The 23,994-nt window shown below is 44.4% G+C and overlaps 1 protein-coding gene across 2 annotated transcripts; it reads right to left on the bottom strand.

Annotated features, from left to right (window-relative positions):
• Positions 1-1,693: 1,693 nt before the first annotated feature.
• LOC308158890 (ceramide transfer protein-like) lies at positions 1,694-22,979 on the bottom strand. 2 transcript variants are annotated; one of them, XM_080532600.1, is made up of 18 exons: positions 22,705-22,979; positions 22,056-22,190; positions 18,466-18,582; positions 12,086-12,193; positions 11,351-11,486; positions 10,931-11,017; positions 10,660-10,817; positions 8,624-8,716; positions 8,014-8,100; positions 7,512-7,604; positions 6,670-6,747; positions 6,082-6,177; positions 5,380-5,512; positions 5,132-5,202; positions 4,722-4,850; positions 4,237-4,366; positions 3,881-4,018; positions 1,694-3,723 (listed from the first exon to the last, which is right to left on the bottom strand). In XM_080532600.1, the coding sequence occupies exons 1-17, from the start codon at positions 22,798-22,800 to the stop codon at positions 3,891-3,893; spliced, it is 1,875 nt and encodes a 624-aa protein (XP_080388726.1). In that variant the 5' UTR covers positions 22,801-22,979; the 3' UTR covers positions 1,694-3,723; positions 3,881-3,890. The 2 variants fall into 2 exon arrangements, with proteins under 2 accessions (XP_080388726.1, XP_080388727.1); XM_080532601.1 differs by lacking the exon at positions 6,670-6,747.
• Between the last annotated feature and the right edge of the window lie 1,015 nt (positions 22,980-23,994).

The raw sequence follows: 23,994 nt of genomic DNA, 5'->3' as shown, positions 1-23,994 counted from the left end.
AAAGTGTCTACTCCTCTCCTTCATCTGTGTTGATGTGGAAGGAACTGGAAAACGTGATGGCCACTGTTACCTCAGAGCAGGTGAAGGAGAGGAAGGCACTGAAGACTATAGGGAGAGATGCACCTAGTGCACATAGAGAAGGTGATCCTCACATACTCTTATGTCTGTAGACATTTACTAACACTACTCTCTCTCTCTTTGTTTCAGTGAGAGGAGTGTCTTTAGGACCACCATTTCCTCCGCCATCTTAATCTATGTCAATCATCTGACAATCGCTACACTCCATTGGACAGAGCCAAGGGCCTTTGACTCTGCCCCCAGCGCTGCTAGATCCACTCTCTGCCACCTGTTACCAAACCTAAAGGACTGGGATGCTCACATCTGATAGATAAAAAGAAGACACCAATAGAATCACAGTGATCAACATTCATTGGAATCACATGACATTCCATATCTATTTGATAAACTTCGGACCTAATCAAGTGTCGCTTTTTAGAGCATGTCAAAGCAATCCCACCAACTTTTTCTTTTGTAGAATATTTCTTTTTCATGGCCTATATAGTATATTATTATATATATATACATTTAGAAAAAAGTATATATAGAAAATAGAAATATACATTTCTTTTGAATGTTTTCATTTTCCTGCTGACCAGAAGCCTCTTAAAAGAGATTTAAAGTTATTGCATCCGCTTTGTTATATCTGGTGGTTGGAAATAAGGATTGTTTACAGTGATGGCAAATGGCATCTTGGCAGCCTGCGAAAGTACAACGGCGTCATGGAGAATGCATACTGTACACCACCAGTGCCAAGGCCAATGTGAAGCCAGGACTCATATCAAACTGTTTTAGAACAGACTCCTTATTCGTTCTGAAGTCATCGAGGCCAGGTGACTGGCGAGGTGTCAAAGGTGGACAACCAACACCGTGGCTATTGACTCCAAGTTGAAAGGAACACTGTAGAAGAACACTTTGCGCAGGTAAAGGGCTGCTGGACATTGGTGACGTGAGGAGAGATAGTCTGCGTTATTGGATCTCCTGCTTCTTGGAGGAAGCACACACAATGGAAAAGACGATGATATACTCGCTCCTGATAAAAAAAAATGGCACTTTGGATGTTCGTTATGATTTCTGTCCGTAAGAACTATTTTTCTCGAAGAACGTTGGGTTTTGGATTAGTGAATATGCACATTTTTACATAATATGCACACCTCTGTATGTCATTGCTAGCACATGTGGGTAGATGCTACCAGACAATGAAGGAGTTCTTGTAGATTTTGTTTTGATGCAGAGACTAGTTTTGTGGGGAGGGGAAGGGGATGGGTCATGACTGAAAAATGCATTTTTTCTCAGGATATCCTTTGATACTGAACAAGCGTGTCCTCCTTATTGCAAAAAGCTAAGCAGTAGTAGCAGGTAGGCCGACATTTCAACTGAGAAACTGTTGAATGACACCTCATGCAGACCATATCAAACCTGTCTCTTTGAACTCCAAGATCACACCTGTGTCATAATTTATTAAAGAAATCTCAATGAAATATACCGTTTGCTGAAGATAAAAATATTTTAATCACTGAATGTAAAGACAATGTGTATTTATACATAGAGTCCTATGAATAAAGAAATAAACTGCTGAAACAGGCCTGATATTTTTCTTTTTAATGTGAAATCTGTCTGTGCATATACTGTTTGTGGGTTGTAATATTCAGTACTGTTCCAATCCACTAATTACTGACTGAATTAGTGGATTGCTAATTATTCAAAGTTGTTTTCCGAAGTAGAAAGTCTACTAACACATGAATGGGTTACACAGCGACAAACTGCCTCCCAGTTCTCCACCCTTTTTCCTGAAGTATACACTTGTGAGTACGTATCAGGGAGAAGGATAGAGAATTGGGACGCCGTTTCAGTAGTGTCCCCACAATACAAACAACATCTCCTCTGTAGTGTAACGATTTTAATTTACAGAACATTGTCCCAATTGCATTACATTTAGTGCAAATGATAAGACTTCAGACATACAACTTAGAAATATACAAAGCGTGTCGAAGACTAGTAAATATCAAAATTAAAAAGGCTAAATGCATTCTTCACACAGATGTTACTTTTTTCAAGTTGCTCCTCTGATGATATTGGCAATGTTATTTATCCATGGATTCTCTGACCTCTGACCCCTCGGGCTGAGAAGCTGATGGGGGGTTCAGAGTTCCGCCTTTTAGACCTGATTGCAAAATCACAACTTTAAATGAAAAAAAATAATCAGAATAAAAATCTTGAGGTAACAAATCATGCTGAACCCCTCCCACCCTGTTCTAGCGTCTTTATAAATGCTCATCCAGTATGGTAGAGATACCCAGGCATGTCTCCATTCTGTATGGGTGTCTAAGGCATTAGGAGGGTTTATCAGTCAAAGGGGAAGGGTGGTGAAAGCTCAGTGTGTGTTGGGATATGAAATGTCATGTGAAAATATGCCTGCGTCCCATTCCTCCACCTTTCTCCTAAAGTGTGCACTTGTGCACTTTCCCCACACAGATCGAAAAGCCTTGGTTTATCCCATCCCTTCTAAATTGATGTAGGGGAGTGCAGAAGAGCACACTTCAGGAGAAGGACACAGCGCATGATGCAAGTGGATAGGCCATCCCAATGACAACAACCCCTCCCCGACCCCTCCCCGCTACCCCATTCTAACACCTTAGCTGATCTGTAGACTGTAGCCAGTCAAAAAGCAATATGAAACTTGGACATCACAAGGAGGAGTGGGGAGGGAAACTCATCAACGGAGACCAACACTCCAAACCTTAGCGTTTATGGGCCACATTCAACAAATCAATTCCAGTTTGCTACCCCCCAAAATATTTTCAAGCCCTTGACAGTCAATTCACATTTCATTCACAAGTAAACTCATTATCTACGTCTCTGTACAATACATGAACATCCATAGTGCTCCTTTACAGCAATAATGATCTAGAAATATAGAGATTTCAGCAAAACAAAGTGTTCAAAGCTTTGGACTCCCTCCCTCCATCAGACCAGAGGTCTTCACAAGAAGGAGAGGAGAAGGCAAGGGACAGCTGTACTCAGGCTGCATCACAAGTCACAAAAGTGGCATCCTCACCCAGTCCACTCTCCTTTAGCTACACTGATCTTACAACACAAGATAGGTCAAAGCAATATGGTGGACCCCTATTCCAACCCAGCCACATCAGTGCAAACGAAGGACAGGAGTCAAGGAGAGGAGGAAGTCACTTTAGGCTATCAAACGCTTTCTATCCGTTTCTTTTTGTAGCAAAAATTAGCAGCATGACAAGAGGCTGTGACTTTCAGTGATTAAAGCAAACAAAAAGGAATAAGTCGAAAATAATGTAATCATCGGAAATGTACAAAACAATTTACAAAAAGCAAAAAATTGGTTCCGTCGATTCAAAAATCGTTATAGAAATTCTTGAATTTATATACAAATACATATCTATGGACAGCTCTGATGATGTTCGGCCATAGTTGTGGCTACGATGGCTAGCAACTGATTGATGGATTAAAGCCATATACCAGTCTTTTTTCCTAGTTTGATACAATAATGGCATCTAGGACATTCTGGATGATAGATTCATCGGTAATGTCGTTTGAAGAGACATTCCGGTCGACAGGTTAATGTGGTCGTCAGTGAGAGCCCCTTGAATGATGGGAAATGTAGTCTCTTCAGGATAATCGTCAGCTTTCCAACATCTAAAGAGAAAATAGAGAAGGGAGATGGTAAGTTACAAGAAAAAAAAAAGTCTGCCAGAGGGTTGACAATGGTCATTACTATGATCTAGAAATCCGTGAAGACGGGTATGGGTTGCCAGTTAGGTTCATAAAAGAATGGGCTTGGTTTGCCAGTTACCTGTGAGTGTTTAGAAGAGGATAGGTTTGCCACTGGTCTTCTCCTGGACGTAGGAGGTGAAGCGCTTGAGGAACTTGGGGTACTCCCTCTTAGCCACCGCTCTGAGGACTGAAGCAGGGGCCCAGCCTCCCGGGTTCACTAGGGACCCCCAGAGAAAACATGATATTATGCCACTGTATCAAACCATTACTCATCATAACCAGGCTATTACTAACCATCACTGCTTCTTTGTATACAGTGTATGTAATATTTGTATATAGAATCTCAATATAGACACAAGCTACTACAGACAATATAGATAAAAACAATGACAATAACAAAAGTTAAAAAGTTGAAAAAGTTAAAAGGTTACTGACCATTGGCTACGTAGGTGATCTTACATAGAACATTGTCTCTGCTAATCTCTTTGTCTCCCTCTGGTGGACTGACTAGGGTTTGGCAGATCATGGCCACGTTGATTTTGGCACGGACACACCGGTTGGTAGGCTGAGGGGAGAATGGGGAAGTTGCAGGTGAGTAGGTCAATACAGGAACACAGTACAGTAGTATAAGAAACACAGTACATCTAATCCCCAAGCCGCTCCCACTAGCCCATTCTTTTAGAACTGAAAGAAAAGATAGGTAAGAGTAACCTTGTTTTATACCATTCCTCATTCCATGCATTACTATGAGCAATGATTTCGACCTCCACTGGCCTCCCCTGGTATTCGTACGAGGGAAACTCCATCTAGACACCTTGTTGCTTCCTCCCATCAGATATGTTTCATATCTACAAGTGTATTGGGGGGGTAGGGAGCAAGGACTTGATTGGCCACCCTGACACACCCTTAGGTCAACTTACAAGGGCGTTGTCGTGATCCACAGAGAAATTGCACACCAGCCAGGTGTCCGGGTCGTTCTCATTGGTCGCGAGGATCTTCCTGATGGCTGATAGGTAGAGGACGTCTCTCTGAGAGGCGGGCCATACTCTCTGGAACACAACCATTGGTTGTCAATCAAAAAACTAACACCAAGAAAGTGAATGTAAGGGGTTCAGTGGGCAAAGACCATTAAGGTTGAAAAAAAAGCTTAATAAAAGAGATTAGCAGTAGACAGTGAAAAGAAGACATTCATTTATACTTCATAACCATTTTATTTCTAAACCTGCCATGAATATGCATCAATTCTCTCTCTTTTATTGATTTTTTTTTTATCAGTAGGATCCTATATCTGAGTCCACTGAACTCAGAGCACTCAGAGCTGATTGATTACCTTATGTGTCTGGTAGACGATAACTGCGTTGTCTGAGAGCGTCTCCACTACATTAAAGTTCTCAATGGTGGCTGGAGGAGGGAGAGAGGAACAGAGAAGACTATTCAGTAACGTTATAATTCAATACATGGTGGTGGTGGTGGTGGTGGTGGCGGTGGTGACGCGAGTATAACTATGATGATGATTTGTGAAGACAACATAATGAATGACGACGATGAGGATGACGGAAGATGAAGAGGCAGACTCACTCTCCCAGTCGTTGCGGACATCCGTGTCCCAGAAGTAATGGCACACCTCATGTCCTGTGACCCCCTTCACTGCGTGTGTGGCTTTGAGAGGGTCCAGTACGATCCCATTCTCCTCCACCTCTCTCCTGTACACCTGACACACACAATTAAAACATTCAATACAATTCAACTCATTCAAATTCAGAAGCCATTGTTGGAGCACAATTACACCATCATGCAGATTCAATAGATGCAATATAGGATACACAGACTTATATTACATTGAGACATTTGTGACACATTCTAGTGTTTTGGTCCGCATGTCGGCACCAATCAAAATGTTGGGACTTTTACTTTGAAAAACAGAAATACATTTCAACGTTGTTGAGAATCACAACACAAACTCATTAGTCAAGGCAAAATACTGCAATGCAATGGATTCGGTGAGGTGAGTAATCCCCACTGCTACCTAGTTAACTATAACACTACTTTACATTGTTAGCAGGCTCACAAAACAAGCTGTGTTAGTTGACTAGCGATGTGTCATTGATTTTCAACAACACGGAAATGTATTCACATTTTTCGAAAGAAAAGTCCGAACATTAAATCGGATGTCGACAGTGCGGACCAAAACCCTAGAACGTGTCACATTTCGGTATACCTATAGCGGAGACTTTGGACGGGGCACCATTCTACTGGTTGTATATTTTCTAGGCTTCTCACCTTCATCTCGCCCTCCTCAATCACCAGCTGCCAGTTAGCGTCTCCGCCCATGTCCTGCAGGGAGTAGGTCATGTGGTTCTGGACCATCTCCTCCACCTGAGAAACAAAGATCAGAGAAACATCAGACAGAGACGCGTCTTCAGCGGGCCAGCTTGTCTGCTGTCCCATCATTTGATACGATGTTAGAGGCTACTGTAAGAACGGCCTCTTCAGTGTCACTGTGCAAGAAGGAAGAGTGCAAGACCGACACAGGACACATTCTGGTGCATCTTGCTTGGGTTCATGCAGTGAGGAAGGTAGAAGGGGGTGAAGGGAGTGGGTGGGGATATGGGATGAAGAGAGAGAGAGAGAGAGAGAGAGATAAAAAACAAACAAACAAACAAACAAACAGGTGTCCAGTCATGCTGCTTCGGCTGAACCTGAGCTCAGCACGGGACAAACACTAGAATGTTCTCAAACCCAGTTTGAAGGTAATATTCTACAGGTCATTCACATGCAGTCAGTTTCTCGGGCAGCCGGGTGCAGGGTAGCGTAGTGTGCGTTACCGGGAGGCAGGTGGCGCTCTACGCTTCAAAACACATACGGTACCTGTGCGCTGAATCTGTGAACATCATCTGAGGCACTGACTAGTTCAACGGAGGACAGGGAGGAAGAACAGCTAGGGGGCTACAGGGTGGAGGAGAGAGAGAGAGAGAAGGAAGAGAGAGAGAGAGAAGCAAAGAGAAAGGGAGTGACAGAGGAGGTGGCAGAAAGAGGGGGGGGAAAGAAAATGTGGGAGACAGAGGAAAGAAAAGGAAGAAAGAAAGAAAAGGGGAGAGGGAGGGAACAGAGAGAGAGAGAGAGAGAGAGAGAGAGAAAGAGAGAGAGAGAGAGAGAGAGAGAGAGAGAGAAGGAGAGAGAATGAGACAAGGGGCAGCACCACACGAGACCAGGAGAGAGTGATGTCACACTTTTCAGTGCTTAATTGTTAACATGAAAGGGATCGTTGACGACTTATTGATTGTTAGAGATCAATAAACCACAAAAACACCACCATAGACAAGAATAACCCTACAAGATAAATATACACAAATACCATAGAAGAAAAGGGAAAGACCCTGTAGGCAGAATATCCCATGTTGGAAAGTCCCAAATCAACATCAGACAAACATGAACACACATGACCTTAGGCATCTTTCTGAGTATATATGTGCAGGCCCCAGGACATGTGCTGGCCTGTTTGTTGCAGTGGAACAGTGTCATAGTGAGAGGAGATGGATGTCAAGGTGTGTGTGTGTGTGTGTGTGGTGTGTGTGTGTGTGTGTGTGTGTGGTGTGTGTGGTGTGTGGTGTGTGTGGTGTGTGTGTGTGTGTGTGTGTGTGTGTGGTGTGTGTGTGGTGTGTGTGTGTGTGTGTGTGTGTGTGTGGTGTGTGTGTGTGGTGTGCACGTACCTTGGTGGCGAATCTGTGTGTGCCGATGGTGGAGTATGCGTCTCCAGGGGGCACAGGGGTCAGTCGAGGTATCCTCACTTTCTCCGACTGGCACTGAGTGACAGAGAAGCACAGCTCAGTATGAGAGGAAGACAGATCTGGAAAAACTCCCACTCAACACTCATATGTGACTCCGTCAGGTGAAAAGGTCCGCATGTCTGCAATTCTAAAGTCGCACTTATAACCCCCGTCCGTCCGTCCGTCCGTCCGTCCGTCCGTCCGTCCCTGTGAATGCATTATAACCCCCCGTCACTGTTTCTTCCCCCTCCCAGATTGAAAAGGGATTGGCTTGTTAGAAGTTACATGGTAGAAGTTATACACCCTGGCTTTCCGATTTCCAACATACTGCTTACTCTATACAACCCTTTCTGACCCCCCAAGGATAAGTCAACATCTATGGCATTGTAACAGGGCTCTTGATACAACCTCGGCCAGGAGGGTGAGGAGTTGAACTGCGTCGTACCTGCTCCTCTATCTTGTCCTGTCTGTCGAGGGCGGCCTCCACTGCGTCGAAGAACTCATCCTCGTTGATGAGACTGTTGGGCCCCTCCTATTATAATACAAACACCATGCAAAAGCACCACAACAAATGAGGATGTGTACTACATTGAGTACCCTCAAGCAGAACTACATTGATGTGTACTACATTGAGTACCCTCAAGCATTATGAACTGTATGACTTTCAAGAATGAGAATCCCAAAGACAAATGGATGTCATGCAGGACCTATAGGCCTATCATAACCTTGGGTATACAATACTTACAGAAGTTTACCCATCGTTGTTTACTCAGAGAGGAAATAAGGTAAGCATTTGACCGGTAATGGTTAGCATTCTTTTCACTTACTGAGTCAACGATGACTCATGGTTGGGATGGGTACGGTATTTACCATCACTACAGCGGAAGTGTCACAACAGTTTTGGCACGTCATAGGAAATATTGGAAAGAGGAAGCATTTTGTCTTCTTTTAGCTCTATACTGTTTCTGGTTATGGTATACTGTTTCTGGTTAGTCAGGTGTGTTCTGTCAAATCCAATTACACATGCAGGTCACTGTATTCCTTCATCCATTTACCTCATAGTCTGGGCCTCCATAGTGGGACTTCTTCTTCAGTTCATTCATGGCTGTCTTGTAGGCATCCTCCACCCTCCTCCTCTTCTCCAGCTCCTGAAAACACACACACACACACACACACACACGCACTCAGGTCAACTCATGTTCATATGTGCCTCCACACAATCATGTTAAAGCCACACAAGGTGAAACTGTGAATAAACCTTCCTAACTGTACATGCCATTCTCACACACACACAAACACACACACACACACACACACACACACACACACACACACACACACACACACACACACACGGCAGTTGATCACTGCTCAAACAGGTTTTACCTCGGTGTCATACTCCACCAGATGCAAATAGGACAAAAAAGATTGGAAACAATAGTGTTCCTTTGTCAGGTGGCCTCCAAGGCTATGTTCATGTCAGGAGGGGGGAGGACACTACTCTAGCCCACCATGTCCCAGTTTGGTGCACCAAACCTGGTGTACCGGCCTGAGGGGCTTGGCCTGCGTCACCCAGATAGCGGTCGTAAAACAAAGGCACCTCTTAATACCATCATGTACAATGCACAATGCCTACTTAAGCTAACAATAGGCACACTGGATCTAATCAACTCAAAACTTTCCCCTCAAGCTTCACAACAGCAACAACAGCAACTAGGTCACATTTAACACAGAATTAAAAACCAACCGTAAAAAGACACAACACCGTAACTGCGTAACCTCATAAGCAAGAACTCCATAATGGGTAAAAAAAATACTGACTAGATTCGAGTCAGTATACCGGTCGGAATGAAAAGCGGTAGGCAGAAGTCAATAACCAGAGAGAAGCAGGCGAGTAAAAGGTCTACGGTGTCAGACTGACAGCTGTTTGGTCCGTTAGCTGAGACGGAGCTGTTAGCAGAGGAGACGGGGACCTACGGTGAAGAAGAGGCTGCAGGTCTGGAGGGGGATCCATCTCTCCGTGTCATACCCGAGGACGTCTGCGCCCCAGTGTAGCGAAGGCTTCCAGAAAGACAGATTGTACCACGACGTCCGGGCGGTCATTGTCCCCCTAACTTGCTGTGTTCGAGTCCCCTGACTCAATCTCTCTCCCTCCCTCCTCTCTCTCTCTCTACATACAGAGCAGACACACACACACACACACACACACACCCACCCACACACACACACACACACAAACAAACCCACACCACAGCCAGTAGCAGTAGTTTCAATTCGGTAGTAAAGAAAACAAACGAAAAAGGCTCTTCCTAGTTCCTAGTCAGTTCCTTTTTCGGGGTTGGGTGGATTCAACAACTGTGAGAAAAAGATAAATTGGAAGAACCGGTTTTGCAGCAAGAGCTGAGTAGGTTCCAAGGATTTTCTAATGTGTGGCTATGACGTACATGAGAGAGTAAATGCCTACAGAGACCGGCAAAACCTTGGGCTGAGAGGATATTGCCAATAAAGAAAGAGAAAGACCCTTGATAATTCTGATTCTGATTCTATTCTGATTGAACAAGAGGTCCTATTAAGGAAAACAAGTCTATTGAATGGCTTGAAGATGTCCATTGCACAACTGTGGGATAATAGTCTCCCCAAGGAATTCAGTCTAAAAAAGAAAAACAGATGGGGGCGGAGCAACAACGGAATCCTCACCACTCGTCACCACCGATTCTACACAGCCCTCCTTTCTGACGCACCCACTTGAGGTGCCAACTCTTACAAAGGGTAGACACAATTGCATTCAGAACCAGCTGTTACACAATGCCATTCCTGAACCTAGGCGTGAGACTGCAGGCGGTCTCCACTTATTAGGCAAACAAACACAACGCCTCTGAGTAGAGCCTCAACGCCTCTGTAGATGACAGACAGGTGGTTTTCCATATTGTGTCCCAGCACATTAGGGGCTTAAACACTCCCTTATTACATCCACTGACAGGTGAAAAGACTGGTTTGATCTCAGTTTCACTCACACCAGACCGTTCGTTGTTTAGTGCTCATGAAGCTGACGCGGCAGGGAGGTTGTTTTTGGGAAACTGTTATGTCATACCTTGTCCACTCTCTTCTGCCAGCTGTCCTCTCGTTTGACCATGAGCTCGATGCAGTGGGAGAGGGTGGACAGGATCCCGGCGGTGGTGGCTTTAAACGTGATGGCCTCGCCCTTGAAGTCAATACCGTTGATACCTTTAGGACTGGCCGGGGGGAACACTGGGTATGGGAGGGAGGGGGTTAAATGGAAGAAAACATTATTAAACAATCAATCGGGTTCCACTTTATTGATCTATTATTTAGCCTAATCGAGCTCTATCATTTCGACTGACGCTTCTCTTTGCTGCCGTTGTTGTTGTGAAGGCAGTCCCCGTCGGGTCGTGTGGTCGTGGGAAAGTCGTCTTCGTCTTCCTCGACCACTGAAAACAAGAGTGGAGAGCACGCTTTTAATGTTCAGGACGTACTCTGTAGGGTAGGAGATCATGTTGCAAAGTATGGGCACATCTCCCCACTTCAATTACAATGCACATGGCCAGTTCAAGACAAGAGTGATATAGAACCCAATTCCTTAACATTAAACACACTACAAAGTGTACAGGCAAGCAGGTATTGATCTGATAATTTAATAATAATTTAATGCTTTAAAAAATCTTTAGCCATTGCCTCTCATTTGTGCTAAGTGAAATACACTGTATGCGGAGGAGGACCTAGAGAGAATCCTCCTTTGCCATGTTTGTTAGCTAGCTAGCTACCTCGGTCCCTCTGGAACTCATCCTTTGAGACGCCGTCGGCGCAGCCATCAAAGTATTTTTGCAGCGTGTCCACCTGCCTACACAGAATGTCCCGGAATGTCTCCATCTCCGCCAGCTTCTCCCGTAGGCTGTGGCCCTTCTGATCCAACACCAGACAAAGAGGGGGAGGAGGGGGAGAGAGGGAAATCGTTTACAGACTCCGTTTGATGCACGATGCAAACACTTCTTATCAGCTCTTCAGTGTGTTAAAGTTACATTATGGAGGATTTTGCTTCTCTTGAGCCAAAAGGTGTCCCCTAATTAGTCAGAATTATTACATAATTCCCATAATGCCAATTAGTAAAAAATAAAAATAAAATTAAAAAGCCAGCAAATTCCATAAGTGCAGACTTTTGGCCAAAGTTTGTAAGCCTTAAACTAATGATCATAGGGGTATGAAAATACAAGCTAAAATCTGAGGTAAACAATAGGCAATTAAACTTCTATAGTGTGTCTTCCTAAATTAATTAGCTATTTGCTAATGAGCCATCTATCTGGCTGAGAGGGTCAACACGGTAAAATGGCATGGCCCGGATCAAACACTGCCTCGCCCATGGGCATTCAAATACAAACGTGGTGGACACCCCCATAAACGTATCATATAATGAACTTTGTTCAAGTCTATCTTTAGGGCATCAAACTCAAGTCACTGTGTGAATGCACTGATAGTAACTGTAGAGACTGTCGGAGCTTTACCTTGAAGGAGGAGGTGGAGGTGGCGGAGAAGCCACTGGCAGCAGAGGTGAGGGACAGCATGGAGCCATGACGCCTCAGACTGGACTCTGAACCATACCCCGACTCAGCCTGGAGAGGGGGAGTGGAGAGAGAGAGAGAGAGAGGGGGAGAGAGAGGGAGAGGGAGGGAGGGATCGAGATGGGAAGAGAAATGTAAAGCGAGAGCAAGGGAGGAATACATTAACCACTTTGTTGAGACTAATAAAGAAATGCATCACAAAACCAGTCAAAGAAAGCAGCAGAGGGGCATTTCTTCCATGATCAAATCAGCACAGAGAGTAATGCATTACATGAAACCAACCTGCAAAGAGAAACAGGCTGCACAGACAGAGACAGGCTGTCCAGAAAGAGACAGGCTGCAGACAGAGACAGACTGTACAGACAGAGACAGGCTGCAGACAGAAACAGGCTGCACAGACAGAGACAGACTGTACAGACAGAAACAGACTGTACAGACAGAGACAGGCTGCACAGACAGAAACAGGCTACACAGACAGAGACAGGCTACACAGACAGAGACAGGCTACACAGACAGAGACAGGCTGCACAGACAGAGACAGGCTGCACAGACAGAGACAGGCTGTACAATGCACATACCTTATTTATATACTAGTCTCTAATTATACATCTTACATACAGTGGGGTGCAAAAATGTGGGCCCCCCTAGTCAAAATGGCTTTTACAAATAATATCTAAGTGAAAAGAAGCAAACCTAAACTCTAAATGGTTAAGTTAAACATGACACATTTCATCACTTTTTAATGCAAGATTAAATGTATTTTTTTACTTTTTTATTTTACTTTTTTTACTTTTTAGTTTCAAAATAATAAAACAAGGAAAAAGGCCTTGTGCAAAAGTTAGGGAACCCTGTCAGCTAGTACTTTGTAACGCCCTCCTCAGGCAACTATAACAGCTTGCAAACGCTTCCTGTAGCCAGCTAAGTCTTTCAATTCTTGTTTTGGGAATTTTTCCCTATTCTTCCTGGCAGAACACCTCTAGCTCAGAAATATTATTCGGCCTTCTTGCATGCACAGCATCTCTCCACAGATTTTCAATAATATTCAAATCTGGGGACTGTGATGGCCATTCCAAAATCTTAATTCGTCTTTCCTGGAGGTACTTCATGGTTGATTTTGAGGTATGCTTCGGGTCATTGTCTTGCTGGAATACCCAGCTTCTCTTCAACTTCAATTTATGGACTGACGTTCGAACATTAGCCTCTAGAATGTCTTGATATTTGGTGGAATCCATTCTTCCTTCCACCCTCACAATATTGCCTGTGCCCCCAGCTGCTACACAACCCCAAAGCATAATGGATCCACCTCCATGCTTAACAGTTGGCACAGTGTTCTTCTCTACAAATGCTTCACCCTTTTTTCATTTGATGGTGGAAGTGAACCATGCATTGGACATCCTTGGACAACTGTTTAGAGGAACCCATGGTTTTTAACACCAGACAACAGCCACCACAGTCGGATACTTTAGAAGGCATGGAGGTACTTCAGAATATATAGTTCAACCCTGGAATTATATTCACCTGACTCATTAAAGCCCTAAAGAGTAAATCACCTTGGTCTGGGCCTTAGTAATCATCTTCTCAAAAGGTAACAAAGAATAATCCAAAAGGGTTCCCAAACTTTTGCAGAGTGTCCTTTTCCCTTTTTTTTATCATTTAAAAACTGAAAATAAGACCTATTGCCCTTGTTCTATACATATCATACTGTACATATAATAGCTGTACATATCATATTGATATTCATCTCATGTATATTCACTTTTATATTAATTTACTTATACTATATATGACATATACCTATACTGTAATACCTTGCACTGTCTACATTATTATGTCTTTTGCACTATGCCACTATTTGCACTGCATCAGGTTAGATGCCAAACTACATTTCGTTGCCTCAGTACTGGTACTGTGTGCAATGACAATAAAGTTGAATCTAATATAAAACCACACTTCCATGCCCCAGTGGACAGGTGTGGCAACTATGGAATGTCACTCTGTGAGGGTCTTTCTGCTAGGCAGTGGCAGTGCATCCAACCTGGTGCCAAGGAGTAGTGCTGGACACATCCCAGCCTATCGAGGGAGTGCTCGTGAGTGTGTCATTCGGTCATTAGAATTGACAGTTTATAATATACAGTAGGCCTTGAGCGAAAACAGCAAAGGAGTGTCTGGGATATAAAACCACTATGAAGTTGACGCACGCACACACGCGCGCGCACACACACACACACACACACACACACACACACACACACACACACACACACACACACACACACACACACACACACACACACACACACACACACAACTGCAAGTTAGTCCTGTTTGTCCCACTTCCAACGGTAAGCAGTGAGTCACTCAATCATGATGCAACATGTCTAGGACTAGGAACAAGAGCAGCAGAAACATCAGCGAGTCTTGAGAAGCTAATCCAGGTGACAGCTAACCCGAGTATCACTAATCGTACTCTGCAATGACAATAGAGTTGAATCTAATCTAATCTAATCTAATAGGTAACCCACACACACATAATAAATAAATGCATATGGTACCACACCACCCAGTGCATACACAATCATAGAAACATAGATTTTATTCACTTTTAACACTGGATTACTTACTTACTTACTTACACACACACACACACACACACACACACACACACACACACACACACACACACACACACGCTCGTGTTTGACAAAGTGAATGATGGTGAGGAGTGGCATGCAGCATTCTAACGCTAACATTAATCCATCATAGTTCTGTGGGCAGCTAGCATGCTAACAAACACAGGTGCAGAGACAGATTGGACCTCAACCAGCTGTTGTTTCTAATATGCCATCAAAAAGGTCAATTGACTAAGAGCTAGCACTATGCTAACATGCTAAAAGCCCACCATTCGGCCATTCCAGCAGCCAAAGCAGAACAGGACACTGCTGCAGTCCTGACGGCAGGCGGCTGGCCTCAACATGGCCCCGCTGCTCCCACTTCCCAAACGTTCCCAATATTCCAAGAAAATTCCCAGTGTGAAATCCAGTATTCCCAGTGCCCTGTAGAACACTTCACTGAACACGAGGAAGAGGAGGAGGAGGAGGAGGAGAAGAAGAAGAAAAGCAGCAGGCTCAGTTCGGTTCACCTCATGGAGTAAATGAAGGGTGGAGGGGAAACAAAGGGGGGGAAAGGGAGTATAAAAGGCTAACGGTCCAGTTGGTCCTGAAGAGGAGAGAGGCGCTGGCCGATCAGCAGACGGAGAGAGAGCAAGGAAAAGCAGATTAAGAGACCAGCCATGCAAAGAGGGAATGAAGCAGCTCCGCTTTCACTCAGACACATACACGCGGACACACGCACGCGCACGTCGCACGCGCACACACACACACACACACACACACACATAAATCAACCCGTGTGCCGCAGCACAAACAACATCAGACCACACAAACACACACATTGACATGAGGAGCCTTTTCATCCTGCTGTCTGCACCGCTGAACAGCATCCATTCCCGTCATGAGCCAGCAGCCGTGTGTATTTGTGTGTGTCAGGGAGAGAGAGAGAGAGAGAGAGCATGTGTGTGTGTGTGTTTGACAGAGGAAAAGTCAATGCGAGTGCAGGTGGGTTGTGTTAAGGGGTGTGTGTGTGTGTGTGTGTGTGTGCGAGCACAGCGGGGTACTGCACAAGTGTGTGTGTGTGTGTGTGTGTGTATGAGAGCTTCTGAGTGGGTGGGTGCGTGTTAAGCTGGTTGTCAGCTAGCAGGGCGGGGTTAGCAGGGAGCAGGCTCTGTTTGGAACGCCATCGTGTCGTCTCTCGCTCTTGCGCTTCTTAATACACATCTCTCCCACCCCCCTCCCTCTCTCTATCTCCTCTCCCCTTCTCACTGTATTTTCTTCTCTCCCTCCATCTGGGTCAATACAGCTTGGGGATTGTGCCAACAACCTATCTGAGAAGGGGGGGGTGCAGAAACTGAAAAATAGGTGGTGGGCTTCTCCTCCTCCTCCTCCTCCTCCTCCTCCTCCTCCTCCTCCTCTCTACCACCCCCTATCTCATGCCTGTATTTGGAATGGTCCTCTAAGTGAAGGCATGGCTAAGTTGTGTCGTATAGGCCAGAGATGGGTGTGTGTACGGGTATGTGTGTGCGTGTGTGTGTGTGTGTGTGTGAGTGGGTGGGTGGGTGTGAGTGGGTGGGTGGGTGTGTGCACAGAGTGTGTGGTGTGTGTGTGTGTGTATGTGTGTGTGTGTGTGTGTGTGTGTGTGTGTGTGTGTGTGTGAGTGGGTGGGTGGGTGTGTGCACAGAGTGTGTGGTGTGTAATGTACCTCTTCATATTTGCAACTGTGTGGGATGTCTGGCTAACAACACATGCATTATTTAACAAAAGCCGCACTTGAGGGCAATAAAATGCCCATCCGTCTAGCGTGACCCAACCCACTCACAAACACCTTTACCCCAAAACAAACAAGGTAACCAACATGCCATTATCACTATGCAAATGATGTAGGCGGCCTACCCTTTGTGTTGTTTTCTCTAGTTGACATTAAGACTTGTTCTCTCCAGAATGCTAATCTATGTGCTTCTAAATCGAAACAACTCAAAATATTGTGTTGAACAGGTTAAGTTAACTAACCTTCAGCCAATCTCTCTCTTTCTCTGTTATCTTTTCAATCGAGGTACAGTGGTTGATGATAATGTGACAAAGAAAACCACCAGTTATTCACTTTATAAATTATAACTATCTATAACTAACTAACTAACTAAGATGAACCCCTAAAATGTAGTCAGTAGCCCCCCCAAAGGCTATCAGCAACACTTTAATCATCTATTGCAACACATTAATTGTTGTGTGTGTCTGTCCATCTCTACTTACATCCATGGAGGTGATTGGTGTGTTATAGGCAGAGATGAGGTCTTGCTCGATATCACCTACCACACTGGGCAACCACAACCCACCCACACCAGCACAGCAGTACCCCCAATACAAAGCATGGGGTAAGAGAACAAGACAGTATCTCAACAATAACCATAGATAGTCTACTGATAAAACCCCCCAACTAAAAACCTGAATTAATTTGACAGTCTTTCATACAAATGTTAATTAATTACAGGTCTTAACTAGACCTAGTACTAAGACCATCAAAGGACTAATCTATAACCTTAATATACTACAGGTTTCAAACATTTATTAAGCTGACTTGTAAGTGACTTAAACACAGCCAAAGGCACTGGGTGGGCATCCAAGAAAACTGACCACTAGTCCATCATAGCCCAGATGGTGGCAGTGCAGACACACTTATTCATTGCTGCAGTGTGTAAGGCTGACTTGGGAGTTACTATAGGTCACAGTCCAGGCATGACCGACCGAGCACAACACTGTCTCTAACACACACTTAACAGTCCTGCGGTCAGTCACACTCCAATAACAACTATTCACCTCCCGTCCACAAAAAGCATTCCATTTAACAACCCAAGAAACACACACACACACACACACACACACACAAACACACAAGTTTAAGTGTGTCTTTCTTCTTCACACATCATCAACCCGTGTGTGAACCACATGAGGCTGTCGGTTCTCTGATGAGAGACACCCCTCAGAGCAGCCCCTTTACTCCCAAAATTCCCAAGCATTCACAAAGTGAAGACTCTTTGTTGACTCCACCCCACATTCCATAATCGCCTTCCTCTCTCCCCACCATACTGACCAATAGCAGATCCCTAGCCCCTCTCATAGATAGATTGTACGAACAATTTGGTGAAAAAGCATGCCTAGAGGCATAGGAGCTAAGCTAGTGGGTCAGTTTGGAATTGGGCATCCGTGCACTCAATGATGGATACCAGATCTCCTCTCTCCCCCATTGCTAGATACCAGACCCTAACTCTCTAGACATATCGGAGTTCAACAGTTCTCAGATTCAGATCTGTTGCCATGTTACAATATCCAAACAAGCATATTACAGAGAATGCATGTGCCCAATGCATTGCTTGATTCTAAGTAGTATGCTAGTCAGGATATTGAAACAGGGTTCATTCTAAGTAGTATGCCAGTCAGGATATTGAAACAGGGTTCATTCTAAGTAGTATGCTAGTAAAACACAGCTATCCATGTATGCCAGCGTAGGTAAATTCTCAGTCCAGTTCCTGGCTGTGTAATCTGAGCTGGGGAGAACAAGAGAGCCATGCATGTGACGGGTAACATTGAGATACAAGGAAGTGAGAGACAGAGATAGATGGAAGATATGGAAAGAGAGGGTTAGAAAATAAATTAGAGACCTTGTGCGCCCAAACACACACACACACACACACACAGACACACGTACACACAAACCTTGTGTAGCTCGATGGAGTCGATCCACTGGTGCCGGTGTTCAGGGTCCTCGGCCCGTAGGTACCACACACTGTCGTTGACGCTGATGTCAAAGCGACACTCATCAAACTCATGGGGCTGCAGGGAGAGAGAATGGACGCACAGCTGTTATGAACAACCAACACAAGACAGGCCTGTCAGCACCAAGGACACTTCTTTTCCCCTTTTCAGAATAAACACTCATTTTGTGTGCACGTCTTTATTTAAAAACACCCCAAAAAGTAGATGAATAAAACGTTATATTTTTTATATATTTTTTTTCCCCCTAATCAAATGTATGATTTGGGATTAACGAGGCATGGCACTCAATAACGATGTTGATTTTCAACAATGCTGACATTTCTTAACATTATTCAGAATGGTCTGTCGGTTGACGATTTGTTCCCGGTTTCACCAACTGCTGTCACATATGTATTTCATATAGAGAATTCAATATGGGGGATTCTTATAAAAAACTCTGAGGGATGCCATATGCTGAATTCTGACAAATGGCATCCCTCAGAGAACATTGACTATCCAAACAAGAATGTCTCCCGCATTCCTTTCTTTTGCTTCATCTTCAACTTTAACCTCATGCCTTCTCCCCACCTAACACACACCACCCCACCCAACCCCACCCGACCCCTCCCCCACTCCACGCCCTACCCCTGACCGTTTTAGGAATCTGAGCACGTGTACAAGGAATTCCGCTGCTTCATCCAAGATCAGGATTTGGTCGTAGCAGTGCTGAGATGGACAGAACACTCTGGATCACAGAGCAGTGGATTCTTAAAGGCAGTTGAGGGTATTTTCTTATTAGGATTTCCTCTGCCACACTCAGAATAGAGGTTGTCTGGCAACATTTCATGCTGCACTCGTTTAATAACATTGGCTAATGCAACTCCATGCTTTAATTGTTGCCATTGACAACAAAACACACACACACACACACACACACACACACACACAAATCCAATGCCAACCTCTAAAATTTCACTCAACATCGCCTTCATAGACCCAAACACAATGGGCCCTATTATGCACTTCTTAACTTGCCGTCTTAAGTCTTAATTAAGACGCACCGCCAAGTTAAGACCTACCGCCACCCTTATTATGCGCTTCATACGCGCTACTGCTATTATGCCTGTGTCGATAGGCGCCCACACATAAGACGTTATACTCCCGTGCATATATTACTCATTGTGGGAGTGTTCATATGTTAATGAAGTGCACTAGGCGCCCCTGCTATTATGCGATCTGACTTTGCTCCTAGCGCTAAGAAGTGGTTTGAAAAGTTCTTAAGTTTAGACTTCATGCACGTTTTGAAACACGAGCGCGCCTCCGCGGTTTGCGCATGCATGTGGGCACACATGAACACGCACGTGGCTCCACGGCAAGACGTCAATTACGGTCACAGTATAAATGCTTTATTTCAGAAGGGAGAGGCAGAGAAGCGCGCTGACCTCCTTCTTAGGACTTCCATAATAGCATAGCGCTAATGACTCAACGCAGCCGGTTCTTAAAGGGAATGGCACCTGGCACGCTGATTGGGTTGATTGAGAAGACGCCCAAAACACACCCATGACTAATTTCTTTGCTTAGCGCCGGGTTTTAGGCGCCCACTACCGCACGCATAATAGCAAAGTGGCCTTGACCACGCCTCCACGTCTTACGTTTAGATCTACCGCCTCGTCTTATTGCTTAAGACTTATGAAGTGCATAATAGGGCCCAATGTGTTTAATTTCACCAGTGAGGCTAACTTCTGAGGTTCGACATGGGCCAGTGGTTTCTCTTTAACCTCCTAACGACATCAACCAGCTCTCGGTCGAAGTAGTCCTTAGGCACAGATCTAGGATAAGCTTATCCTCCCCAAATCCTAGCCTTGACCATTAGAGCCAATGCCACAACACTGACCTTAGAACACCTACCAACCGTGTGTCCTTAAGAAAATCTCTTCTTCCGGACTCTGAGGAACACATTAACTACTCTAGCACGAGGCTGTATCAGACACGGACCATAAAACCCTAGTTTACAGTTTAATACAGTTTACAACCTTCCTCCCTTTACCAGGAGCAGTGTGCAGCATGCACTGTTTGATTTAGAGTTGATTTAGACCACTGGGTGCCAAATGCCAATTCTGTGTTTGCTACCTCATCAGATACATGTAGAAGTGTATCCTTGGGTGTTTTGAAAAGCAATTACAAATCAAAGTTATCATAAAAGGGGATATGGGTCTTGGGTGAGGTGTTGGTAAAGCTGCACTCTAACGAAGAGGAGTGAGCAAGAATAAGATATTCAAGCTCCTGAAAGGCAGCATATTTGACTTGTGCTGTCAGTTATGGAACCTATGGCAGATGCACAGACATTTGCCATGATGTGACTCACAATATCATCTTGAGCGATAGCCTGAGGCAAGAATTCTCTGACAATTTCCTGAACTAATATCAACACACTTGTGTGTGTTTGTGTGTGTGTGTGTGTGTGTGTGTGTGTGTGTGTGTGTGTGTGTGTGTGTGTGTGTGTGTCGTTGGCTGTCCTGAAGCAAGATGTGAAGCTGTGGTTAGTTTCTACATTCCTCAGGCCTCATACCACAGAAGAGTCTGTCAACAGCTTTGGGATATTTGGTAAGAAGAAGACAGAGGTTGGTTGCAACTCTCTGGGTCTTTTGCTCTCACTAACAAGCCATCAAGTGGCAGTGTCATCAAGTGGGTGTGTCGTTAATTAAATCTAACGCAATTACAAAACCTGGTAGTCCTCTCAATTTTCTCAATTTCCATAGAGAGGAAGTAATGTCCTCCCAAGAGCACAAAACAAGCTTTCTTTTAAGGGGAAGTTGTGAGAGCCCATACTGTGGTTTTAAATCCAATTTCAGTCATTTAATCCTATCGCAGTGCAAATATAATACCATTTGTTTGGCACCTGTACTAGACCACCGTATTCTCTGAGAGAAAAGAAAATGTTTAACCAGGGTGTGGGATTTCATCTTATCTGACCAACGGGAGGCAAGCCTAGGTGGAATATAGTTCAAATGGTCAGAAACAGAGGTAAAAGAATGCAAAACCTAAACAGTATGTGGCTTACATTAGACTGGGGAAATCAGGATTTGTGCTCTTTGGAGTGTAAGAATGCACTTGACTAATAAAAGCACTGTTCTCGATCCCCTACTGTGAACTAACTGCCTCATAAGTGGTTAATGGTTACCTCTTTGAGATATATGGACCCAAGCAAAGCAAGAAGCTCAGATCTCTCAAAATAGGTGGATCAATGTAGCCTTAAGATATTTCGCTGACCCATGAAAATGATGAAAACCAGTCCACCTTTGTCTGCTTTGAAGCCAATAGTCTATTTGATTTCGTATTTTTGGGGAAATTAGACCCTTGCACATACAAAGAACAGGTTGTCAGCAGCCTATCAACATCAGTAGATTGATATATATTGACAATAGTCACTAAACAATTGACGATAGACAAGAGGCCAATAATGTTGTGTTGAATGTGGCAGGGTTTTTCCATAACACAGCGTCAGCATGTACATTATGCCCTGGACCAAAGCTAGATTCAGCCATACTTACGGTCATGACAGCCTTGCTGAGACACAGGGAGCCCCGGCAGCCGTACTCCCGCTCATCCTCTGACTTGTAGTAGCTCAGAGTGTTGTTCTTCAACACCACCCACCGGTCCTGCCATCCATGGATGTAGTTGGTCCACTGTAAACATAAACAGAGAACCGGTTAAACCTCACAAAGCACAATAATGAGTGATAACAATAACAATGACAATAATAACAATAACAATAACAATAATAATAGGTTAATAGATCTGACATCATGTCTTTAGGTTCCACTCAATCTCAGAGGATTAAGAAAGATGGCAGGCAGGTCATTGGTACCCACCCATCAACAATATCCCCCTGTTCTGTGAGAATTGGCTATCATAGTTTGATAGGCCAACGACTTTACTTTTTTGCTGGTGAGAGAATAATACATCTGAATGACTGGCACCTAGCCTGGGCCCAGTTTGTTACCTGTGGCAGATTGATTAAAAAAAACATTGAACCACAGTAATCTAAGAAGGAAAGACTGACAGCCCAGGGGGATAGTAGCTGCAGTACAAATCACAGCACATAACCAACTTCTTGAGTGCAGCACTATTAATTACACAGCTAGCTATATAAAGTATAAAAGATCTATATAAAATGATCATCAGTGTTGCTGGACTAACCTTGCTCAGGAGACCACCGAGCTCCACAACAGGCTGCCCAGATTCGGGGTCCACATCCTCATCTGAGCCCGACGAGGTCGAACTCTTCTCCGACATTTGGACTGGACAGGTACAGACAGAGTTGAGTAGGTAGGGGTTAGGGTTAGGGGTTTGGACTGGACAGGTACAGACAGAGTTGAGTAGGTAGGTAGCTTTCTTTCTGTGATGGTGGCGACTACTAAATCAAAAGACAAAACAATGAAGAAACGATCTCTCCCGGTTGAAGTCGCTGAATCAGTTACTGCGACAGCTTTGTAGCAATACGCTGAGATATGAGATCGCTACAATCAGAGGAGATCAGCCAGCCCAGTCAAGCGATCTGCAATCTTCTTAGTAATGCTAACTGAGGAGCGACTAGCTAAATCGACAACTTATTGCGGGGGGTTTTGCCTCGATATTACAACAAGACGGCGTAAAACGAGTCGCTTGATATTTGAATAGCTTAGAGGCTAACGAGCGATACGGTGAAATGAAAAATGCGCCATATCCTCAAATCCCCAAGCCACACGGACGAATAACGGCCACAAAATCCTCCTTTCACAGGCGGCCTCGTCGGAGCTGCTGAGGGTTAGCTGGCTGATCCTGTGTGCGTCTCTGTCATCCAGGCGAGGGGGCCGACCCGGGGGGTATTCCATCAACAGTGCTAAAAGAAAATCCAGGTTTAGTCTGATAAGTCTCGCGAGAGTTCTTAAAAATATCCAGGCATATTCTGATAGGATCTCGCGAGAGTTATCAAAAATAAGCCAGGATTTTTTCTTTAGCGACATTGATGGAATACCCCCCCTGAACCCAAACCCTGCTACTGGCCTCTGCTGGCTGCGGGTTGTTCAACATCGCTACAGCTTTGCAGTTAGCTGCGCAATTGCATTTATTTATTTATTTATTTATTTATTAATTTGTTAACATACATTTGGTACTCACATATGTCGACTTGTCTGGCTTAAGATTAATTTAACACGATTACTAGGCATACTACTTAAAAAAAAAAAAAAAAAATCTTACCGTGTGTCAGTTTGTTATGTTTTGTTTATCTGCATGGCACGTGCTCTACATCCGTAAACAAAGAGGCCCCGCCCTCCCAGGATGACGCAGCATGCGGAAGCGAATTCAAAAATTTGAAAATTGTCGAGGCAACGGTGCCAACCCAGAGAGAAGACGAGAGACTGGTGAACTTATGAATTTAGTGTAAATTCACGGGTAAACACTTTGAAACACTTTAACACTAAAGTAAAGACATTGTTGTTCAGTAGG

Source organism: Nansenia antarctica (genome assembly GCF_963989245.1).
Source record: "Nansenia antarctica genome assembly, chromosome: 5".
Taxonomy (NCBI): Eukaryota; Metazoa; Chordata; class Actinopteri; order Argentiniformes; family Microstomatidae; genus Nansenia; species Nansenia antarctica.
This window is presented reverse-complemented; position numbering and strand designations above follow the sequence as displayed.

Coding starts and splice junctions, on each gene's coding strand:
- LOC308158890 (XM_080532600.1), bottom strand. CDS start 22,800: ATGTCGGAGAAGAGTTCGACCTCGTCGGGCTCAGATGAGGATGTGGAC. Junction 6,178..6,669: donor TTCACAGATTCAGCGCACAG/GTACCGTATGTG, acceptor TTTGTTTCTCAG/GTGGAGGAGATGGTCCAGAA. Junction 4,851..5,131: donor TCGTCTACCAGACACATAAG/GTAATCAATCAG, acceptor GTTGTGTTCCAG/AGAGTATGGCCCGCCTCTCA.